This window comes from Culex quinquefasciatus, chromosome 3, assembly GCF_015732765.1.
Source record: "Culex quinquefasciatus strain JHB chromosome 3, VPISU_Cqui_1.0_pri_paternal, whole genome shotgun sequence".
Classification (NCBI taxonomy): domain Eukaryota; kingdom Metazoa; phylum Arthropoda; class Insecta; order Diptera; family Culicidae; genus Culex; species Culex quinquefasciatus.
This window is the reverse complement of record NC_051863.1, coordinates 40,746,499-40,769,958: the sequence shown is the minus strand read 5'-3', so window position 1 is coordinate 40,769,958 and position 23,460 is coordinate 40,746,499. Positions and strand designations below refer to the sequence as shown.

The window sequence follows — 23,460 nt, the reverse complement described above, 5'->3', positions numbered from 1 at the left end:
ACTTTCTTTAAAAATGTTGGTGGCCCTAAATTTTTGGCCAACTCAGCAGCTGTTGGGCGGTGGCCGGGATTTCACGGGAGGACATGGGCGACCCGGTTCTTCGGCTGTCCGCATAAAGATGTCATTCACAAAGTTGTCCATGATGTTTTGGGCGAATTTCCAGTGTCCGGTTGGACCTACTTCAGCACTTCAGCAACCTTCCCTCAGGGCACTGTCTAAATGGCCATTTTCATGACCAGTATCAAAAACCATCATCTCTGCTTGGGACGTAAGATTCAAGTACCTAGAATGTCACGCCGGGTGTATGCGATGGTAACGGGCGACATCTTCAAAATTTTTGGATTGACACCGCAGATAAAGCTTTAAGACACAGTACTTTGTCTAAAACATTACCTTATTCTCCGCACTGTCACACACGGCGGCCGAACTGGACGAGCCGGTCCCGCTGCTGCCACTGGCGCTGGCCGCCTTGTCCGCCGAGCTCTCAAACAGTTCCTGCTTGATGTTCTCCGGCAGCAGCGGCAGGAAGTCGTTCATCGTATCCGCCAGATCGTCCGTCTCCATTGGGGTGGCCCCCGGCAAAACCGGACCACCGCCCGCCGAACCGGACGCCGCCGTCGAGGAGGACATTCCGAAGCTGCGTGTGTTACACCCGGCGGTTATCCAATTTCAGCCCGCTTTTTACTTGGAGGTTTGCTGTTTACTTTTTTTTTCTTTACTCCTTTAGTGACCCTTTCAAGGGTGGCCTACTTTGAGGTTTTCCACGAATAAAATTTCCACCCAAACTGAAAGGCGCACCGTACACAATCACAACAACACGGCGTGCGCGTACGCACACAGACACAATCACGCACACACGTGCACCGTGGCCCACTGCACACGTATACGCAGCAGGGAAGATGGCCGCACAATCTTCTGCGTGTATCCAGAAAAAAGGGCTTTTCCTCCGAGGTCAGGTTTTTCCTTCTTCTTTACACGGTTTTGCGCAACTTCTGCAATCGCAGTCGGCACTGGAAAATCACAATTTCAATTTCCGCGTGAGGTTTTTTCCTTGTTTTTTGCACAATAATAAATAACACCACCGAAAAAAAGCTCCCCACCGTCGAAAAGCTCTCCTCTTAAAGTCGTCTGAGAGAGAAACTTATTTTTTCCTTGTTGCCATTTTTGCCACTCACGGCGACGACGACAGACAAATTCGATTTCACTGCTGCTGCATCATTCCGGCTTGGGGCCCTGAACCGGACCGCTGAAGCGACGCCCGGAAGTAATCCCAGCGGAGTTTTCACGCAACAAAAAGGTGCTCGTTGTTTTCCACCTTCCCACAATCGAAAGCACTGGAACGGCACAATCTTGCACTCCCCACCGGAACAGAAAACGGGTGCAGGGACCGGAGAATCGCGACGACGACGACGATTTGCGACCGCAGACGGAGATTGAATGGTGTTGTCAAAACGGAACGGAGCAGCGAAAAGCCCACCCAAGCAAGCGAGCAGAACGGACGGGGCGCGGTGGAACGCACACAAATGCATCGCGCAGAATGACAGTAGCACAGTTTGGGTAGGGCTGTGCAACTGTCAGAATTTGATGGTGCACGGTGATTTTGGAGTAGTCCAACGTGGGGTAACTAGAAAATGGACATAATATCGAGCTGTCAAATCGCAACATGGAGTTAAACTTTCTGTGAAGTTGCTGTGAAGCTTACCAAGGCTTTTCAAAAAGTTTAACTCCATGTTGCACGCACACACTCTCACTTTTAATTTCTCGCTAGAGTTATCTACGTGCGCATGTATTGCGTGTACGTACACAAAAAAGATTGAGGTTAAATTTTGTCCGCCCAGCAAAATCAAATGGTGCGCTAGTGTGTGTACGCGAAACGTCATAAAGCTCTATTGGGTACTAAAGCCCTATGTAATTTTTTATGTACAACGGTAAAAAACACGATTAAAAACCATTTCTGATCACTTTTTTTCATTTTAACGCAAATTTTTTTTTTTTGTCAAAACAACATTTTTTCGATGGATCAACTATGGTCCCCTTGGAAAGAGCTGTCAAGTAGGAGCTTTCCTGTCAAGAAGGACTGCGGGGTTAATTTTTCAAAATTTATTCAAAAATCCATTTTTAACTCTTTGTGGTCGTGCAATGGGTCATTGTACTCAGAAAAATAAGCTTTATCGCTGTAAACAATAATATCAGCAATCTAAGCTTCATTTTAGGACCCAATTGAGTTTTTTTTTTTGCTTTTCTTCACAAAAGTTTTTCAGCATCGGTTCAACCGATGAAACCAAATAAAAATTAACTTAAAAGTTTTTTGTATTAATACAAAATACAAAAATACAAAAATACAAAAAAAAATACGAAAATACAAAAATACATAAATACAAAAATACAAAAATACAAAAAAAAATACGAACATACAAAAATACAAAAATACAAATACACAAATTATTTGTATTTTTATATTTTCGTATTTTTTTGTATTTTTGTATTTTTGTATTTTTGTATTTTTGTATTTTTGTATTTTTGTATTTTTGTATTTTTGTATTTTTGTATTTTTGTATTTTTGTATTTTTGTATTTTTGTATTTTTGTATTTTTGTATTTTTGTATTTTTGTATTTTTGTATTTTTGTATTTTTGTATTTTTGTATTTTTGTATTTTTGTATTTTTGTATTTTTGTATTTTTGTATTTTTGTATTTTTGTATTTTTGTATTTTGTATTTTGTATTTTTGTATTTTGTATTTTTGTATTTTGTATTTTATTTTGTATTTTTGTATTTTTGTATTTTGTATTTTTGTATTTTGTATTTTTGTATTTTGTATTTTTGTATTTTTGTATTTTGTATTTTTGTATTTTTGTATTTTTGTATTTTGTATTTTTGTATTTTTTTTATTTTTGTATTTTGTATTTTGTATTTTGTATTTTTGTATTTTTGTATTTTTTTGTATTTTATTTTTGTATTTTTGTATTTTGTATTTTTGTATTTTGTATTTTTGTATTTTTGTATTTTGTATTTTGTATTTTGTATTTTGTATTTTTGTATTTTTGTATTTTGTATTTTTGTATTTTATTTTTGTATTTTGTATTTTTGTATTTTTGTATTTTTGTATTTTTGTATTTTGTATTTTTGTATTTTTGTATTTTTGTATTTTTGTATTTTTGTATTTTTGTATTTTTGTATTTTTGTATTTTTGTATTTTTGTATTTTTGTATTTTTGTATTTTTGTATTATTGTATTTTTGTATTTTTGTAATTTTGTATTTTTTTATTTTTTGTTTTTTTTTTGTTTTTTTTTTGTATTTTTGTATTTTTTATATTTTTGTATTTTTTGTAGTTTTGTATTTTTGTTTTTGTATTTTTGTTTTTGTATATTTTTGTATTTTTTTTAAGGCCCAATGAACCAAATTTTAAGTTTTTGCTTTTAAGGTGTTTTTTGATTCCCTTGACTAAACGCGGTTTCAAAAACACCCAAAAAGCAAAAACTGGAAATTTGGTTTATTCACGCAGAAAAATCTGATTGTGAGCTTGGCAAAATGTTGGGTACAGCCTCGGGTACAGCTGCTAATCACGGTTGTCGTCTCAAATCCAGCTAACATGTTTGCCAAATTCAACTTAACATGTTTGTGGTTTCAACAAACATGTTTTTCATTGCAACGGCCTGACATGTTTGTAAATACAATAAACATTTGGGATGATTTAACAAACGTGATTATTGATTCAAAGATCATTTTTATTAAAATAAAAAACCGGGGCTTTTCTTCTTTTTCTTTGTTTTTTTATATAAACAAAAGCTAGGTTCTTTTGATAACATTTATTTCCACATTTTCAACTCATATAAATAGGGGGATGGTGTCGCTATTTTTAGACCACATTTCTCCATTGAAACCGACTACTTTATCGACTTCATTTTGCTGGGCGAGATAGGAAGCCGGTGGGAAGCCGTATATTTTTAGACGATGACTCAGCACTTTTTCACTCTTGCACACCAAAAAACCCAGATGGCAGAGTTTAGTTTAGTTTAGTTTCAAACAACACAAAAAACCGGCAAAATGTTAGTAGAAACGGTGATTATTAAAATATTAAAATGTGTTTGTAGCTCGGTTTGTAGTGCCTAAAAACCGTGATAGTTGTTTATAATAAACTGTTTTGTTCATTCAAAATTACACGATTTTTGTGCGTGTTGAACCATTTCAAAAAGAAACTACAGAATTCAACTTTCATTTAATTTGTATTCTTTGTCCGATTCTTGGATTCAACGACATCAGTCTATGTCCTCTTTAAGCTACCAATGTTCCACGGTAAAGTGGAAAGCACCTTGCTTGCCAATCCTGAGATAGGGGATCGAACCCCGCCGTGAGCTTTCATTAATTCCAACGTAGCGTTATGTCATGAAGGATCTTTACGTGGAGTACTGTCAGAAAGGAACTTATTTTAAAATTTTATTATTAAAATGTTAGGAAAACTATTATGTTTGATAAACAAACATTAATATGTATTTACGATCAGTTACGAAAAAAGAATCTATTCAATGAATAAAAACGAGATTTTAGCCTCGATTTTAGCTCTGATTTTGAAACCAAATGAAAATTTAAAATGTAAAAATTTCAGAATTTCTAAAATTATTTTTCAAATTTTTGTTTGTTTTTTTTTTTTCCTGAGTAGATTTGAATCCGAGTATAAATTGCTCATAAATGAGTTGTTTGAAATAGACGTGTGCGCACAGACCTATTTGTTGCGTGAAAATAATCGTATAACAGTTTACCAGAACGTTTTTACTTCTGCAGCATGCAAAATTAAAATCACTTAAAACGACGATTCCAGTTTAAAATCAGTGCAAAAGAATAACTATTTCACAATGACTTCCACCAAGGAAGCAGACGTAGGTAAGATTTTTGATAAGTAACTTCAGTTAGGTATAAACTAACAAGCCATAATTCCAGAAACCGACACAATCCTCGAACTGCTAGAGATCTTCATCCACTCAATCCTTTTCGCGCGCGAACTCTACCCGGCGGCAATTTTCCGACCGTGCCGAGCCTACAACATTCCGGTCCAGGTTTCGATATTCAAACCCTTGAACGACTATCTGGAAAAGACGCTTCGTGCCGCCCGGGAACTCAAACGCCAACGCAAACTGCACAAGGTAGAACTGCTGGTGTACAAGGAGGAATCCGCCGGTCAGCTGGAAAGTTACGTCCTAGAGCTGGAGGACCGCGAGTTTCGGCTCGAATCAGACGAGCACATGATTCAGCTCGAGGAGCAGATCCGGCGCTCGCTGTTGAATTTGGATCGCCAGCTGAAGGCGCTGCGCAAGCTGCCCTCGGCGGCAACGTTCAAAATCTTGCTCCACACGACGGAGGCGGCCTTTGTGCGCCTCGAGAACGATCCCCGGCTGCAGGGCGCTCCGTTTGTGCAGGAGGCTGGCCAGGACGCGGGTCATAAAACCAACACGCAGTTGTTGCCCGTTTCGCATACGGCCACCGTTGGGGTGCAGCTGTACGTCGAGGAGTATCTTTGAAGGTGGTTGATGATGGTTAGGTATTTATTGTTGAAAGTTGTAATAAATCATTCAAAATATTTTAAAATGATTGATGATAGTTTAATCACAAACCTTAAAGTTTAATCAGAAATGATTTCAGATTATTGTTTGATGAAATCGATGAAATGCTTTTACGAATTTTAATTGAAGTACTTTGGATAAACGTGCAAAACAAAGGTTGTACACGCTAAGCAAAATTAATGACTTTAATTAGAAAATCTTTTTTATAAGCTGCTAGATCCAACACTCAAAGTCAGAAGTATCCCTCAAAAGGGTACTTTCAATCCTCAAAAAGGATACTTTCAATCCTTTTTTAAAGTTCACCCGGCGGGGGGTGACCTTTTAAAAGGGTATGTCAAATTCAGTACATTTTCGATACCCTTTTAAAGGGTGACGACGGGTGAACTTGAAAAAAGGATACTTTTTACTTTGAGTGTGCATTCCTACACAATTTGAAATATTTTGATAAAAAAAAATGGTTGGTTTTTCAACGCAACCGCTCAAACCAGCGCCGTTCAACGGTACCGCATGTATTTAAAAGAAGCATTCTACTGTCAGTTTGACGTTTCCCCAAACTGTCATCGTTACACGCACACCAACAACTGACTGATTGTTTTTTATTTGCATTATTCACAGCTTTGCGCTGCCTTCTGCATTCAGTTTGTTCTTCGAACGGCGTGGTGCGAGTACCTCTGTGCCGGTTTGTGTGTTTTTTGCCAATTATTCCTCCAACTTCTTCTCTGCTCTTCCGCACCTCCGCGCGCCCCCCTCGCCAAATGCATTCGTCGATTCTGCTAGCAGCACAGAACTTGGCCACCAAGTTCAGTCTACTGAGCCAAGTCGGACGGGCAACAGCTTCGGCAGCGCAGCAGCAACGTTCTTCATTCCACACGTCCAAAATGGTCCAGATTAAGGTGAGTGTCGTCACTCCATTCCGGTCGCAATCCATCCTCATCTGTTATCTCACCTCCCGAAACATTACATAATCCCGCAAGAGTGTATAAAGAGCTAGAAAAGGGGGGCAATTTGTTTGTCGCGTTCTGAAAAATGGCCTCCGCTTTCGGTTTTGGTAGTGGTGAACTTGAATTCCGTCCCGTGCACCTGTGTCCCTTCTCCTCCGTCGGGAACTCGGAGCCGGCGCGTCCTTTCCGTCCCGACGAAACACTTCAAGCTTGAAGTGTTTGCTCCTCGCTTTTCAATCTTTCCATGTTTGTCTACCACATTTGCACAAGTATTTGACGAGGAGTTTGTTTCCTCTTCCAAATAACAATGGTGTTCCGCCCTTCGGCCCACTTAACTTTGCTAAAATGGTAAAAAGTCGATACGTATGCGTCCATTAATTATGCAAATTTGTACTGCCGCTATCCTGGATTGCCCCCTTGTGGATTTTGGAATTCGATTTTATCTGTGGATATTTTATGGGTTCGTGGTTGCGGGATCGCATTAATTTAAGTTGTTTCCATGCCCAAGTAATACATTGACAAGACGAGCTACTAGAATTGCTTTTTACCGAATAGAGTAAAAAATCTAGAGTTTTAGAGAATTCTTTATTATAAACTAAGTTTAGCTGTGTTCCGTAGAAATGAACTAAACATTTGGGATCATGTAATCAAAACTAAAAACCTACAATTTTTAACATAATAAAATGGGAAAACTGTATCAATCGACCAGTTCGAGGTGATATTTCAAAAGAGTGTTTGATTCGGTCAGTACGAGTCCAAAATTCGTCAAGCATGTCCAAATCTAGGTTCAAATTAGAAATCGTTTGTAAATTTTATCACGCTTATCTTCTTTGTTTGGAGAATTTCAACGTCGTTCATAAAGAACTGTGTTTTTACCTAAACTTGACTGGAAATATAAATTAAATTTGAAAACTGTCGAGAGAAAACATATTGGCTGATGCACCTGATGCACGAAGTGATTTGTTAACCTTTTTTCGGCACCCTCAGCAAACGTCAAACCATACAAAATTGTTGCCAGATCTATTGCGGGAGAAATTCGGAAAAAGATCCGGCAGCAACTTGTATAGAGGTTTCTACGTGCGCATGTATTGCGTGTTCGTACACAAAAAAGATTGAGGTTAAATTTTGTCCGGCCAGCAAAATCAGATGATGCGCTAGTGTGCGTACGCGAAACGTCATGAAGCTCTAATGATTTGACGTTTGCTGAGGGTGCCAAAAATTTTAGTTATGTTACTGCTTGCTGGCAAAGAGTTGTTGTGGGTTTTCTTTTGTTTAACGTGTATTTTTATTATTTTAAATTAAATGTTCGAACTATTTCATTGCAAATAAGCGTGTAATCTGAAAATGAACCTGCAGAAGTTCATGCATGATGTCATTTTAACTAATAGCAACGAGGGGATTACCAATGCTCCTGTTTAAATTGCTAAGGAAAGTTTTTGATTATTCTTTTTTAAAATTGAATCGCAAAACTTCTTTAGAGGTATAACAAAAAGGAAGGAAATATATTAAATTAAATTTAAATGATTCTCTGAAATCAAACTGTAAGTGGCTATATCTTGAATACGGGGCCCCTTATAAAACAATTTGTGAAGTACTTTTCCATTGCAAATACAATTTTACATAAAAATAGGTCAAATAAATTTTAGGTATAATTTTTTTCCCAAAAATCATTATTTAAAAATAAAATTTAACTTGGTGGCACAATTTTGGATCATAATTCTCTATGGCTCAAAAGTTGCAGGTTTTTGTCCCCAAAATCATGTAAAAAAAATCTCGAAAGACAAACAGATTTTGGGATATTGAAAAAATCGGTGAACCAGTTTCACTCGAAAATTACATTTGAAAAGGACGGATTTTATTCAAATAGTGTTGTATTTCGTAATTTAAATACTTTTAAATATTGCTGTATGTATCTCGAAGCCGTTGCATCGTATCAAAAAATGGTCAAAGACGAACTTGTAGGAAATTGGACGGGCTATCTGTAAAAAATACTTTGAAAGACAAATACACGCCGATTTTTTTTCGTTCAGAAACAGCCTTAAGGCTAGTACACTCAACCCCCGGTGGTTGGTCACTTTTTAGTTTGACACTTTTTTAGTTTGTACCCCGTTGGTTGGTCAAAGTCAAACTAAAAAGTGACGAACTGTCACTTTTTACACGGCGCTCACGCACACTATCAAAACAAACGTTTGGTAGTGTGTGTGAACTCCATGTAAAAGGGGTGTCAAACTAAAACGTGACCCCGTTCGTTTGACAACAGTTGGTGTCAAACCATCGGGGTTTGAGTGTATGCAGATCGGAAGGAAAGGGGTCAAGAAATAGCTTTACGAACAGCAGAACAAAGAAGAGGTAGCGATTTCTTGGGGATTTTCTTCACCCTCTCTGACTCGCTTGCTCTACTGCTGCTGCCCATTTGATTTTTTCTTGACCGATTCCTTTCGAAGTACCGCTTTAGATGTTACAAAAAGACCCACGAAAAATGCAGGATAGTATGTCTCTCCTAAAAAATACAAGCATCATTTTTTTCTGTGTGGTTAGTAGCATGGTACAATGTACATGGTACATAGCAGCCTGGATAGTAAATTAGCTTACATAAATATTAAAACGAGTCTACCAAAGACACAAAATGGCTTCTAGGGAAGGCCTCCACAAAGTTTGAGCCAATTAATAAAATACAGAAAATAAAAAAGGTCGAAATCAGAATTACTGAGAAAGGCTTTTTAGTCAGAAATTTACCAACACATTTAATGTATGTTTACCAGGCAGCTGGGAGTTTGTTTGCATCAGATTTGCTGTCTTTCTAGTAAAAGTTTTTGTCTGGCGACTTTTAGCTGGTGTTTTACTGACCGCCTGAAGTTCGTCATTTTTGGGTTGAATTATATTTTTTACTGGACCTAGAGAGCCGAGTAGAGAGCCTTATTCTATTTTTCCGGGTTTATTAAGAAAAAAGTTGCTGTTGTGAGAACTTTTGCGAGACCCGGAGCAAAAAAAATTAGGTATTCTTGCTTTTTCAGCGGTAGCTGCCCATGTAAAATAAATTCTTGACTGGTTCCTTACCAAGTGCGTATCCTTCTTCAAAGATGAAAATCCTCAAATCAAAATCAAATTGAATTGTTCATAGACAAATATGAAAATGCGGGAGGAAAATAAGCTCCCGAATATGGAAAAATATAAATAAATCGAAAAATGGGCAGTAAAGGGTAAAGTGAAAAGTTAGGTGGACGATTTAGTTCGCCATTATTTGCTATTATTTGTCTTGAAATTTTAAGTCTCATTGAATATTTGTCTTGAAATTTTAAGTCTCATTGAAAGTTGAGCAAAACTAGATAAGTCATAAAAAGTCCATTAGATATTCACAAAGTAACATTGCTTTTTCTTAACTTACCAAACTGAAATTACGTGTCCTACGAAACAGCAAAAAGACAATTTACAACTAACCTTCCTCAATCCATCACAAATCAATAATCATTTCGTATGCATATCCTGCCCATAAATAATAGATACGCCACCCATTCCTTCAGCAGACTCGCACCTAACGCTTCCTTTTCTCCCACCCCACCGCGCAGGAGGGTGACAAAATTCCATCGATCGATCTGTTCGAGGATTCGCCGGCCAACAAGGTCAACATTGCGGATCTGTGCGCCGGCAAGAAGGTGATTCTGTTTGCCGTGCCCGGAGCTTTCACCCCCGGCTGCTCCAAAACCCACCTGCCCGGTTATGTGGACAAAGCCGGTGATCTCAAGTCGGCCGGCGTGGCCGAGGTCGTGTGCGTTTCCGTGAACGACCCGTTCGTGATGTCGGCCTGGGGCAAGCAGCACAACGCCGGCGGTAAGGTTCGCATGCTCGCCGATCCGGCCGCCGTTTTCACCAAGCAGCTGGAACTGGGTGCCGATTTGCCGCCGCTGGGCGGACTGCGCTCGAAGCGCTACTCGATGGTGCTCGAGGATGGAGTCATCAAGACGTTGAACGTCGAACCGGACGGCACTGGGCTGTCGTGCTCGCTGGCTGATAAAATTAAGGTTTAAACAGGAATCGGAACTCGGAAACCGCAGAAGAAAAAAACCATCTAGATGTGAGACATGTTTGCACTTTGAAAGCACCGCCCCGATATTCGAATTTATAACTCGTGTGTGATCCACTGCAACACCGCACACTGCGAACGAGATGAAGCAATCTCCTTGGATGTTCCCCGAAAAGTTTCCTGAACACACTGAATGGATCAATTAATAGACTAATCTGGCTACAATAAAATAAATTGTTAATGCATTGGCCCCTTTATTCTTATAGCTGTAATCAAATTACAAAAACATGGTATTGACTGCATGTCATGCTTTATTAGATGTTTGTTTTCTATCAATCGCCACTTTAAAAAGGAAAACATTTAAGTGTGGAAAAAATAATGCGTTTGAGCATAAAGCTAGTTTTGTAGGTTCTTAAAATCAATAAAAGTTATGCCATAGTTAACCATCAAACTTGTATTACATGTTCGAAATCCTTTTAGCTAGAATCATGACAATCATGTTGATGTTATTTAACAACGAGTTTGACAAAATACAGTACTTCAATTCAACGTAATGTGCTAATATCTGTGGTAATATTTCGAGTTGTTTCAATTATTTGCAAGGTTTGTTTCAACAAAAGACCAAAAAAAGACTTTGTGACTTGACTTCAAGCAACAAAACATTTATCAACATTAATATTTTGTTGATTCAGACAGGCCCGATTTTTTGGTGCTACACCACCGTTCCCGGATATTGATATTTTTTGTCTTCGAAAACATGTTAAAATTGACGGTTCTAGGCAAATTCATTTGAAATGAGAAAAAATATTTTATAAATTAAATTTGCTATTTTACAGAGTGCCGTTATTTTTTAAGAGCGAGTCCACGAACAGGGCATACCCCTTTGTATGGGACGTCGTTTGGACCTCACCAATCTGCCTGAAATTTTCAGGGGTTGTTTGTACATATAAAACTAGCATCTGGCCAAAATATGAGCACTCTAGGTCAACGGGAAGTGGGGCAAATCGGGACACAAAGTTTGAAGGTTCAAACACGTAAAAAATCTTAAAAAGGCTATAACTTAGGCAAAATTCAATTTAATTTCAAAATTCAAAATGCATCTTAAAGGGCTTCAAAAATGCAACAAAATGCAGGGTAGAGCATCTCAATTGGTTAATTCTAAAGGGAGTTATTGGCATTTTAGTGAAAATATAGCATAATTTTCAAACTGAAATAAAAAAGTGTTCCATCCAGATATCAACTCGGTTCGACCTGCAGCTTGTAGGGGACATCTGGGACTACCATCTGAGACTGAGACCACTTTGGGTAAGGCAGTATAACATATTGAATAGACACTTTTACTTTTAGTGAATTTTTTGGTTGTGAATTTATGCTCGGGGGACCCCTTAGATCCCATTTTCTGGTGATAATTTTATCATATTCGTGTTCCTGAGACGATTTCACAATAGAAACATACATAAAAATGTATATTATCATCCATTTTAAACCTTTAAAAAATGAATATTGAAGCCCTTTAAGATGCATTTTGAATTTTGAAATTAAATTGAATTTTGCCTAAGTTATAGCCTTTTTAAGATTTTTTACGTTTTTGAACCTTCAAACTTTGTGTCCCGATTTGCCCCACTTCCCGTTGACCTAGAGTGCTCATATTTTGGCCAAATGCTAGTTTTATATGTACAAACAACCCCTGAATATTTCAGGCAGATTGGTGAGGTCGATGCGAGATGGGTATGCTTTGCTCGTGGACTCGCTCTTAACTGTTCTCATCCTGACCTCAAACCAATTGAATCAGAAAAATTACGAGAAATTAAAAAAGAAAGATGTAAGATGGTAACATGGAGTGAAACTTTTCCAGCTGTCATGGAAAACTTCACAGAAGCTTGACAGAAAGTTTAACTCCATATTGCACTTTTAATTTCTCGATTAAACAATGGATACAATTGGGTCCTAAAATGAAGCATAGATTACTGATATTATTGTTTACAGCGATAAAGCTTATTTTTCTGAGTACAATGACCCTTTGTACGACCACAAAGAGTTTAAAATGGATTTTTAAATCAATTTTGAAAAATTAACCTCGTAGTCCTTCTTGACAGAAAAGCTCCTACTTGACAGCTCGTTTCAAGGGGACCATAGTTGATCCATCGAAAAAATGTTGTCTTGTCAAAAAAAAAATTTGCATTAAAATGAAAAATAGTGATCAGAAATGGTTTTTAATCGTGTTTTTTACCGTTGTACAAAAAAATTTACATAGGGCTTTAGTACCCAATTTGTGTATTTAAAACTTCATAATGATTTTCCTCAAACACGCCATCGTGCAGCCCCTCGTCCATTGTCAATCGGTTTATCCGATGAATCACGCGCCATGTTTTTTGTGCAAGGCAAGTTCACTCGCGAATTTTCTCATTGTTCTCCAGTCAGCGAAGCCAAGCAGACATCTTTTGTGTGAAATCCTGTGTAAACTTTGTTTGCGGAGCCATTTTTTCGATTTTTCAACCTATCGAAAACAAATTTGTTTGGTCAACATGAATTTGCAACTTTTGGGGTAAGTTTTTCCTGAAAATGGTTCAATTTGTTTGGAAAACTTTTTTTTCTGTCGCGTCAAAATCTAACCTCAAAATGTTGATGCTCCTCCCGCCAGTGCCGGAAACTGCGACCTGTCGATGCAGGGCTACGAGGACATTGTGGAATGTCCGTACAACCGTGCCCATCAAATTATGTCCTTCCGGATGCAGACCCATCTGTACAAATGCCGCAAGAACCACAAAGACTTGAAATTCGTCAAGTGTCCGTTCAACGAAACGCACGATCTTCCGGAGCCGGAGCTCAAGTATCACAAGACGGTCTGTCCGGACCGGGAAACCTTTGACCGGTACAAGTACTGCATTCGCACTACGGCGGCCACTTTCGTAGCGGAACAGGACCACGCCACGGAAGAGCCCCGGGCGTCGTACGGAATGGACGGTGACGCCGACGAGGAGACCTGGGACCAGGTATCTGGAATGGTCAAATCTCGTCCAGTTTTGAAGATAACCTTTGTTTTCCTTTTTTTTCAGTACGGTAAAGTCAAGGCGTACAATCCGCGGGCTTACGCGTCTCGTCATGCCGTCATTCGGAAATGCACCGGAATGGCCCCGTCCGAAAAGAAGGCTTTCAAAGAGGCAGAACGCAAGCGTCTCGCCGATCTGGGCAATCGATCGGGCCAGAACGCGGAAAATAATTAGAATCCTGGTGAGTTGGGCGTGCTTCGCCCGTTACTTATTTCTTTTAGTTTCTGAAACTGTTGAATTTAATTGGTTTTCTTTGTTATCGTTGGATGAATTTGAATTAGCTAAAAAGTTACGTTTACAGCAAACGTTCTCCCTGAAACAAAATGTAACACTTTTGTTTCCAATCACTGAATAAATCAAACCAAATCGTTACTACTCTATCAACGACTCGTTTTTATATAACATTTAATACAACTCAGTCAATTCGAAAACTCGACCTCAACCTCCCCCGGCGGCGGCCTGTTGCTCGCGACTCTCCAGCTCCTGTTTCAACTGTTTGGTCAGCTCATTCTGCTGCTGCAGGTTGTAGATGTTTTCGATCTTGCGCTGCTGCTGGCGCTGAATGTCCCGGATGACGCCCTCGTGCAGTTTTGCTCTGGGGGAAACAAACTTTGCTTAAATTTCGTCCGTCGATAGGGTGGAGCAGAAACTTACCTGTCCGATGTCTGGCGGTAGTGCACGTAACCGATGGTACCCAGCGAAACGACGCAGGCTCCCAGGAACACCACCTTGGAGGTTGCGGACATTATTTTGCTTTTTCCACTGCGGGGAACGGTTTGTTTTTATTTGAGTGTGTTTGATTTTCTCGATTTTCTTCGCCGGTTACTCAATCTGTCAAAATTATTAAAAAAGAAAACAGCAAAGCAGAACGAAGAATGGCATCGGCTTGCAAAGTCGATTTTTTTTAAATTGCCTACACAGAAAAAATATGGGTAGGGGAACTGCACCTTATTCCAGCGTATCGAGGTGCTCCGATTTTTGATGAAACTTTCAGCGTTTGTTTTTCTATCGAGAAATTAAAAGTGAGAGTGTGTGCAACATGGAGTTAAACTTTCTGTGCAGTTGCTGTGAAGGTTCCCATGGCACTTCGAAAAGTTTAACTCCATGTTGCACGCATACACTCTCACTTTTAATTTCTCGATACATGAGATGAACTCAGGCCAAATATGAGCCCTCTACGACAAAGGGAAAGTTGGGTAAAACGGGCTTCGAAGTTTGTGGTCCAAAAAACCTAAAAAATCTTAAAATTGCTCGCATTTCCGTAAAACTTCATCAATTCCAACTCTCATAGATGCATTTGAAAGGTCTTTTGAAGCACTCCAAAATGAGCCATAGACATCCTGGATTGGTTTGACTTTTTCTCATAGCTTTTGCGAATTACTGTTAAAAATTCAAGCAAAACATTGTAAAACGGCCATTGTAATTTTTCAAAACATTGAGAAAAACAAGAATGAATTTTGCAATTAGTTTTTCAATTCCTATTTCAAACCAATTAAGCAAACTGCGAAAATTATTTACACAACATGTGTAAAAATGGTATAGTTATGCATCCTTAAACTTAAATTGATGAAAAAATTGAATTATTACGATAAAATTGATGAAAAAGTAACATAAGCCCCGATCGATTGTTTTACTCGTGTGGGATCGTATTCAGCCCTTTGCGTTTTAGCGCCTTTGTAAAAATTGACAGTTTCACTTTCCACATGGGCCCTGGGTCAAACAGGATGGCGGTTTGTTTTTGTTGTTCTTTTGTTTTTGGCCAAGCAGGCCAAATCCAAACAGATCCAGCTTTGCTGTTTGGTCTTTTGCAAGCAAAGTAATTTTATTTGGTTTTAAAAGCTTTTTTTTTACTATTCGCGACCAGTTTTAAGTATTTTTGTGTGTAATAGAAGTCTGATAGCGATATTGAAGTGTTCGTAATCGATTTTCCAGTCAGAGTTACACCGGAGACGTCCCACGGTAAAATTTTCTAAAATTTGATTTTTGTCGATGTTATTTGATTAATCTCCACTTCATTTCAGATGTGCCAATGGCAATAATTTTTGCAGCTAGCTGCTCCAAATTGTTTAAATCCTAACTCGTGCAATGTTTCGTCGGATCTAAGCCCAAATTGAACGTCCTGCCTTATTGGAAGGTGTCCATCGCATCGACGGCAGAATCGATCAAAAAGGCGTCGAGCATTTCCGGCTTCCCTTGGTATCGAGACTTAAGGCCCAAGCCACCATCTTCGAAGCCGGAAAATCACTTGGCCGTCTTGGTCGAATTGCTGAATGGTTCCTACGGGCTGGAGGCTTCGATGGTATGAGCGGCTCACCCGGAGAAAAAAGTGTACCTGCAGCACGAAGTACTTTAGGCAGTATCGTCGAAACGAAATGACCTGAAACGACCAAACATTGCGACACGGGATAGCGAACCGAAGAAAATTACCCGGTAATCAAAGACTTTTGCGCTAGTGAATGTGTTTTCCTAATGAAATTTAATAAAAGTATGTTTTACAAATGCTTTCAAGTTTTAAACATTTTTTAATGTGTAGCTATCTAGAAGAATCACAACGTCGCACGTCTTGACGGGGTAGGAATTGACCAGAAATATACGAGAAATCTTATTTTGAGTAAAAATCGTTTGTTTTACCAATTTAAAACAAAGGGCCAAGCTTTGTTTTGATCTTTGTTTTGAACAACATCGTGTTTGTCCCTGAGACGATCACGGGTGCGAAAACAAAACAACTCAGTTTCTATATCGGACCTTTGAATCAAAGGATCTATGTGGAAGTTGAAAATAAACAAAACGTAATAAACATTGGCCTTTTGTAAAATGTTATTTTTTTCACATAAAAATCAATTTTTAATGGTTTTCTCGATATGTAGTGATAGTTTAAGACTAAAGGCATCGTTTGCAATAAAAATCCCGTCTGTTTACATTTTTGACTTAGGTCCTTTTACAATGTTTTGCTTGAATTGATTTTTTTAAAACCTTAACATCTTTTTGCAACAGCCTTCAACACCCATACTCCCATAAGTCAAAAGATAGGTAATTTCATGGACTATAAGCCTACGGTATTAACTTTTTGGCCAATCGCAGTTTTTCTCATAGTTTTTTTGATTTGTCTATAACAAACATTTTACAACGTTAATTTTTGCCCTGTAGGCCTCCATTGCGGCACTTTTCGGTCTCAATTTTGTCATATTCGGAATCCTCGGAAAATTTCACGTTAGTTAGAAGTATTGGAGTTGTAAATTTGATTGGAAAAATTGCCATTTAGAATGAATTTAAATATTGTTTTACAATTTGTTGGATGAGGGGTGAAATAGGGTTTCGCCTACTTGATACAGCATTTGACGTATTGATCACAGGGTAAATGAGATCTATTTCTTTTTTCAAAAATGTTTTATTTAATTATTTTTAAATCAAATTTATCACTCCAACACTTCTAACTAACGTGAAATTTTCCGAGGATTCCGAATATGACAAAATTGAGACCAAAAAGTGCCGCTATAAGGTTTTCTAGTCAGAAATTTACCAACACATTCAAAGTATGTTTACATGACAGCTGGACGTTTGTTTGCATCAGGTTTCCTATCTCTTTCTAGCAATTTTTTTTCTGTCAAGCGACTTCTAGCTGGTTTATTTGACTGACTGCCCGATATGTCAGCCAACATACTTCGCAGGACTGTGACAACTACAGCTTGATCATTGTTTGCATCAGGACACTGTGACGAGGAGTTCGTCATTTTTGAGTTAAATTATATTTTTTCACTGGGCCTAGAAAGCCTTATGGAGGCCTACAGGGCAAAAACTAATGTTTTTTCTAATGTTTTTTTGTAGAAAAATCAAAAAAACTATGAGAAAAACTGCGATTGGCCAAAAAGTTAATACCGTAGGCTTATAGTCTATGAAATTACCTATCTTTTGACTTATGGGAGTACGGGTGTTGGAGGCTGTTGCAAAAAGATATTAAGGTTTTAAAAAAATCAATTTTTAACAGTAATTCGCAAAAGCTATGAGAAAAAGTCAAACCAATCCAGGATGTCTATAGCTCATTTTGAAGTGCTTCAAAAGACCTTTCGAATGCAACTAAGAGAGTTGGAATTGATGAAGTTTTACGGAAATGCGAGCAATTTTAAGATTTTTTAGGTTTTTTGGATCACAAACTTCGAAGCCCGTTTTACCCAACTTTTCCTTTGTCGTAGAAGGCTCATATTTGGCATGAGTTCATCTCATGTATAGACAAACAAACGCTGAATGTTTCATCCAAATCGGAGCATCTCGATACGACCTATAGAACAAACCGAGCAGAATTTACAAATACTGCCTCTTAAATACATGAAAATAAACTTTTTTACGAGGTGAAAACAAAAGTTTTCTCATGCTTTTTAATTTTTATACAAATTTTATTCGCTTTGCAAGAAGTCGGACCAAAACCAATTAATCGCTAACTTTTTAAGCCGAAAATGGCTGTACACTCAACCCCCGGTGGTTGGTCCAAGGACGAACGGACATGACACCAGGAACAAATTTTTGAAGCAAACTATCACTTGCGCCATCTACATTCAAGTTGTCGAAGTAGCATCGCACGAATAAGCATGATTTCTCAAAATGTCTTATGTCTTATTAAGTTTGTCTTTATGATTCTATGTAATTTATCATGGACCCTAAAATTGCCGAAAATTTTATAAAAATGGTATTTTAAATATAAATTCATACGACCATTTCAAAAAAATGCCCACGAGTCTGTATCATCAGCTGGCTTTGTTTACGTTTTAAACCACGTGGCACGAAGATTTTGACAGAAGCGATCTCGCTTGCGCATATTTTCGCCAAGAAGAAGTAGAAGAAAACCTGCTTCACTTTTTGAAACCCCGTGTCATGTCCGTGGTTGGTCACTTTTTCGTTTGACACTTTTTTAGTTTGTACCCCGCGTTGGTTGGTCAAAGTCAAACTAAAAAGTGACGAACTGGCACTTTTTACACAGCGCTCACGCACACTATCACAACAATCGTTTGGTAGTGTGTGTGAACTCCGTGTAAAAGGGGTGTCAAACAAAAAAGTGACCCCGTTCGATTGACAACAGTTGGTGTCAAACCATCGGGGTTTGAGTGTACTGGCTCTTTTTGAAAATTGCCCATAGAGTTATCTACGCGCGCATGTATTGCGTGTACGTACACGAAAAAGATTGAGGTTAAATTTTGTACACGCCAGCAAACCAAATGGCGTGCTAGTGTGCGTGAGCGCGGGCTTAGATAACTCTATTCGACTTATCACACCGTATTACGGAGGCTTCACTGTAGTCGATGTTTTTTTTCTCGCCCACTTCTCGTTTCGACCAGCATCGCCAAACCCGTTGCCTAGGCGTGTTGTTTTGATTGCGCATGGCTGTCAAAAGCAGCTGTTGTTTTTGAGCCAGATTCCAGCATGTTCTAGCTGTTTCTTCTCTAGTTTCTTCGCAAGAAGTTAGTTCAGTTTTACGAAAAAGTGCTTAAATTTGCAACAACGCGACCTAATTAAACTATTTGTTTGCGCTGACGAAATAGTAATGCAAGGTAAGTTTTTGAGATGGCTGGTGATTCAGTGAAGATAACGGAGTTCCTCCCGCCAGATGGATTGTTCCAACGACTGCTCGCCGGGCCCGTCTTCGGAGCACGAAAAGGACCAGGTCAAAACGATCGTGCGCTTTCTGAACGTCCAGAGCACGGCACCGTTTGCGCGGCTCAAGTGTAACACCGACCTCAACCTGCCGCCGTCCAACTGGCTGAGCAACTCGGCTGACTCGTACGGGTTGGGTCAGTTTCTGTCGCACCAGGGCGGCGGCTTCAGCAGCTTCCGGATGGCGAACATGTTTCCGGACATCATTGGGTGCGGGGTGGACGTGGTGTCGGACGCGGAGAACATTAAGCGGCTGCTGAAGTTGCCGTACTCGAGGAAGAGTGTGATTTCGATGATTGTGCACCGGGTCGAGAATACGCTGCTGATTGACGAGTTTGACGTGGCCAAGTATCTGCTGCGGCAGGAGGAGACCGAGTGGCACTGGCTGAGGTCGTTTATCTATGATAACATCTTGAACAGTTTGAGCGAAAGCGAGAAGAAGTTGTTTATTCATCCGAAGAGTCGCGAGGCGCTAGCGGCAAAGTATTTGACGTCCAAGTTTCTGTACTACAGCCTGAAGGCCGAGGATGAGCAGGGTGGCTCGGATTATGGGCCGTTAGAGGACGATGATGACGACGAGTGTCGGATGTTTAAACCGCTGCCTTTGGCCGGGCCAGTGCTTCCGGAACCGGACGAGGAAGAACACAGTCCCGATCCGCACCAGAACAAACATGTGTTCAATCGTAACGTGGTGTGGACGTTTGAGGACATTCGGATGTTGATTGGCACCGACATGCCCATCTTTGGTGGCGCGAATCGTCCGTGCATAAGTTTGCGGCTGAGGGACGAGTCTAAGCCGATCAACGTGCTCACCGGGATCGATTACTGGCTGGATAATTTGATGTGCAACGTACCGGAGGTCGTGATGTGCTACCATTTGGACGGTCTTGTCCAAAGGTACGAACTGTTAAAAACTGAGGATCTGCCCAAGATGGAAAATTCCAAGTTTTCTCCGAAAGTGATAAGGAACGTGGCTCAGAATATTCTCGCATTTTTGAAGGCCAACGCAACCAAGGCCGGTCACACGTACTGGCTGTTCAAGGCGAAGAATGACGAAGTCGTCAAGTTGTACGATTTGACGACTCTCTGTAACAACGCTTGTCCGTCGGAGGCTGCGGTTGAGGAGGAACCCGAAGAAGAGGACCAGCACAATCAGAACCCCTTCACCATTCCGGTCGCGATGCTGCTGTACACGGTCGCCCGTAACATGAAGAATTCGCCGGAGGGAATTTCCGCAACCAAAGCCGGTGCCATCAAGACGCTGCTGGACAACTGCATAAAGCTGTTGCCGAAGGAAAAGTATCCTCAAATCGTGACCTCGTCGCATTACATTCTGTCGGATCTGCACATCCCGGCCGAGACCGACCCTGGGTCGCCCAAGTTCAACACCACGCTGGAGGACGAGGAAGACGATGAGTCTTGTTCGTTGTTTGGCGAGCAGACGGCGAGTTCGTCACCGCACCCGGAAGAGTACGCCGAGCACACCGGAAACCGGTTGGAAGCGGCCATCAAAAGCATCGAGGAAACGTTGCAGGAGTACAGCGGAAGTGACGGATGGCGGTACAATGCGCGACCTCCGCCGCTGGTGGGTGGTATTGAAGAACGGTGCGAAATCGCGTTGCAACATATCGTTGACGGGTTGAGCTGCCTGCAGTACTTTGATAGCAGCGAAGAGCAGAAAAATCGGGAGAAGGAAAAGGCCGAAGAAAAGCGCAAGATTTACCACGAGGAAACCCATCCGAACCTGGCGAAATCGGAAGATCCGATACCGCTGCCGTACAGTCCGCTCAGGCCGGAACCGGAAATGGCCAACCCGGACGAGCCGATTCCGATGGCGTGGCGAGAAGACGCGGAAGGCCCGCGGGAGTGCGCAGCGAAGAAGCAGCTGAAGAAGAAGAGCAAGCGTAAAATTGAGAAGAAACGGGTCACCGCCGACGGAACGGGTACGGAGATTGACGCACGATCGCTGCTGCTGAAGGGTGAAATCGGAGTCGTCAAGTCGTGGAACGTGCACCTGAAGATTTTGCTGTTTGAGAAGGCATGCCTCACTTATGCCACGCTGGCCGAGCGGTTCTATGCGCAGGAACAGTACGGAACTTCGCTGCGGTTCCTGTACGCGGCCATCCGGTGCCAGCAGGTGGTCACCAAGTACATTTCGTGCGTATCGTCTCAGCGGAGTTTGCTGCTAGGTCGGATTGGCGATTGCTTCTTCCAGCTGGCGAAGAATTGGGCCAAGATTCGGCAGTATTTGGAGGAGTTTGAGCAGGAGAGTCGCGTCGATCAGTTGATAATGGAGGAGCTGGTGAAGGATATTGGGAGTGAGGTGGAACACTCGCTGCCCCTGCCGATGGAAAACGTTGAGCAGCTGATGGTCACGAGCTGCGGCTGTTACGAGGCTGCCATCGAGTGTGCGTCGAAGGACGCCCGGGACGAGTTGAGTCGCCGGTTGGGTAGCGTTCGGAACGAGCTCGGCGTTAAGTACATGCACTGGGCCCAGGAGGAGTATCAAAAGTGGACCGAGTCGAAGCGGGAAGGCGAAGATTCGGAACCACTGTACCAGGTGTTGGCAAGAAAATCTTACGACTCGCTGCAGAAAGGAGTCGCGCTGTTTGAGGAAGCAAACGATGCTACGAATTTGGCATTTTTGCTGTGCAACATGGGTCGCTTTATGCGGTTTCGGGCGCACATCCATCTGGTCGGGGAAACGCCCAACAACGTGCACCTGCAGAAGAAGTTCTACCACGAAGCGTTCGCGTTCTACCAGCGAGCGCTGGGCGTTCTGGGCACTCGGAAGGAAAACCCCGATCTGTGGTCGCTGGTCACGTGGGAGCTGTCGACTGCGACCTTCAACCTGGCCAAGCAGTTGCAGGACCATAGCACAATCGACCAGGAGGGCGCCCCCCAGAACGCCGATGAACTCGAGCAGGAGGTTGTTGGAATGCTTCAGCGAGCGCTGAAAATCTGCGACCAAGAGCAAACCGGTCCCCGCCAGGTGCTGTACTCGTTCCGAGCTGCGCTGATTCACCACAGGTAAGATGGCTGGTACGACTGAAAAACCTTGAGTTATTAATAACTTCTTCCCCCCAGAATCGCCTCCTACCACCACTTCTCGTTACGCTCGGCCGCCGAGGAGAACCGCCGCAAGACCACCCTCCAGCTGTGCAAACTGCACTACGAGAAGGCGGTCGCCATCTTCGAGAGTCTCAGCGAACCCCAGGAATACCTGCGCATCCAGATGGAGCGGATCGCCCTGCAGGAGTACCAGTGCGAGCTCGCCCAGACCATTCCGGCCAAGCTGCGGCAGCTGCAGCAGGCGCTCGAGCTGTGCAAGCAAAGCCGCGCCATGATCGAGTGCTTGGCCAGCGCAAAATGTGGCGGCGCCAACGTGGACCGCGACGAACTGCAGAAACTGCTCGAGCTGTTCGAGAAGCGCCTCCAGGTGATTCTGCGCACACTGACAAAGCTGTGCCAGCTGGCGGCTAAAAAGCCCGAGAACGATCGGCTTGCGGCGCACTACAAGACGCTGTTTGGGGCAACGTTGCGACGACCGGTTAGTGACGCCGGTGCAGATTCCGCCCACAACGTGATTAAGGAACATGCCTTACATCTTGTAAACGTGCTGCAGAAAATTTGTGATCTAGATAAGACCGAAGGTTAAACCACGTTTTACACAAACTAACACACTTGTGCATTTTTAAGATATTAAGCCGTTGATCGCTTTTAAACTTCGTGTTATAAAAACAGGTACTCAAGAATAAAAACTCTTAATATTGTTCAAAACAAAATCATGTATTATTCTTTGAAATTGAGCATATGAATCACCTTCAACCCGTAATCAAAAAACAACGCGACATTGATAACAACAACATCCATAAACCAAACCTCACAAAATTTCCCAAAAGCCGATGACCCACATTCTATTTTTTCCCGCGACACTTCCTCTTATGTCGTCGCGTCACACACCGTTGTCATGTCATGCTCTGCTGTGTTTTGCGTCGGCTCTTTTCAGTATAGACGACGCGCCACCACGCCGTTTTCGCGCGCGGCTTAAAATTAGGTGCCGGCATTTATGAATGGGCAAGGACATTGCCGCGGTTACGACGGCCTGCCAGTGAGGATGGCATTGGCAAACAAACCAACAACAACAAAAAAATCATAAAACGGAAATTAGGAGCGATGGGAAACGTGCGACCTTGTGTCGCGATAATTTGGCAAAGTGTACGGAAATTTTTGTCGATAAGTGTTTGT

The 23,460-nt window shown here is 41.3% G+C and overlaps 6 protein-coding genes across 9 annotated transcripts in view; 4 read left to right on the top strand and 2 right to left on the bottom strand.

Annotated features, from left to right (window-relative positions):
• Nucleotides 1-1,494, bottom strand: part of LOC6040338 (transcription intermediary factor 1-alpha) — an 88,413-nt gene extending 86,919 nt beyond the window's left edge. For 2 of the 4 annotated variants that reach the window (XM_038264855.1, XM_038264857.1), the window contains exon 1: nucleotides 394-1,494. In XM_038264855.1, the coding sequence (XP_038120783.1) occupies nucleotides 394-630 (237 nt within the window). In that variant the 5' untranslated portion in view covers nucleotides 631-1,494. The remainder of the gene's footprint in view (nucleotides 1-393) is intronic. The other 2 variants (XM_038264858.1, XM_038264856.1) reach the window with 2 other exon arrangements.
• Nucleotides 1,495-4,730: 3,236 nt separating this feature from the next.
• Nucleotides 4,731-5,585, top strand: LOC6040340 (mitotic spindle assembly checkpoint protein MAD2B). Its single transcript, XM_001849692.2, has 2 exons — nucleotides 4,731-4,880; nucleotides 4,938-5,585. The coding sequence occupies exons 1-2, from the start codon at nucleotides 4,853-4,855 to the stop codon at nucleotides 5,513-5,515; spliced, it is 606 nt and encodes a 201-aa protein (XP_001849744.1). The 5' UTR covers nucleotides 4,731-4,852; the 3' UTR covers nucleotides 5,516-5,585.
• A 603-nt stretch (nucleotides 5,586-6,188) lies between these two features.
• LOC6040341 (peroxiredoxin-5, mitochondrial) lies at nucleotides 6,189-10,962 on the top strand. Its single transcript, XM_038264859.1, has 2 exons — nucleotides 6,189-6,450; nucleotides 10,065-10,962. The coding sequence occupies exons 1-2, from the start codon at nucleotides 6,313-6,315 to the stop codon at nucleotides 10,521-10,523; spliced, it is 597 nt and encodes a 198-aa protein (XP_038120787.1). The 5' UTR covers nucleotides 6,189-6,312; the 3' UTR covers nucleotides 10,524-10,962.
• Nucleotides 10,963-12,916: 1,954 nt separating this feature from the next.
• Nucleotides 12,917-13,953, top strand: LOC6040342 (gametocyte-specific factor 1 homolog). The gene is made up of 3 exons (XM_001849694.2): nucleotides 12,917-13,064; nucleotides 13,161-13,512; nucleotides 13,576-13,953. The coding sequence occupies exons 1-3, from the start codon at nucleotides 13,045-13,047 to the stop codon at nucleotides 13,741-13,743; spliced, it is 540 nt and encodes a 179-aa protein (XP_001849746.2). The 5' UTR covers nucleotides 12,917-13,044; the 3' UTR covers nucleotides 13,744-13,953.
• On the bottom strand, nucleotides 13,939-14,400 carry LOC6040343 (protein PET117 homolog, mitochondrial). The gene is made up of 2 exons (XM_001849695.2): nucleotides 14,224-14,400; nucleotides 13,939-14,164 (listed from the first exon to the last, which is right to left on the bottom strand). The coding sequence occupies exons 1-2, from the start codon at nucleotides 14,313-14,315 to the stop codon at nucleotides 14,008-14,010; spliced, it is 249 nt and encodes an 82-aa protein (XP_001849747.1). The 5' UTR covers nucleotides 14,316-14,400; the 3' UTR covers nucleotides 13,939-14,007.
• A 4,460-nt stretch (nucleotides 14,401-18,860) lies between these two features.
• Nucleotides 18,861-22,997, top strand: LOC6040344 (erythroid differentiation-related factor 1). Its single transcript, XM_001849696.2, has 3 exons — nucleotides 18,861-19,109; nucleotides 19,166-22,242; nucleotides 22,300-22,997. Exons 2-3 carry the CDS (start codon nucleotides 19,166-19,168, stop codon nucleotides 22,868-22,870), a joined length of 3,648 nt encoding a protein of 1,215 aa, XP_001849748.2. The 5' UTR covers nucleotides 18,861-19,109; the 3' UTR covers nucleotides 22,871-22,997.
• Nucleotides 22,998-23,460: the final 463 nt, after the last annotated feature.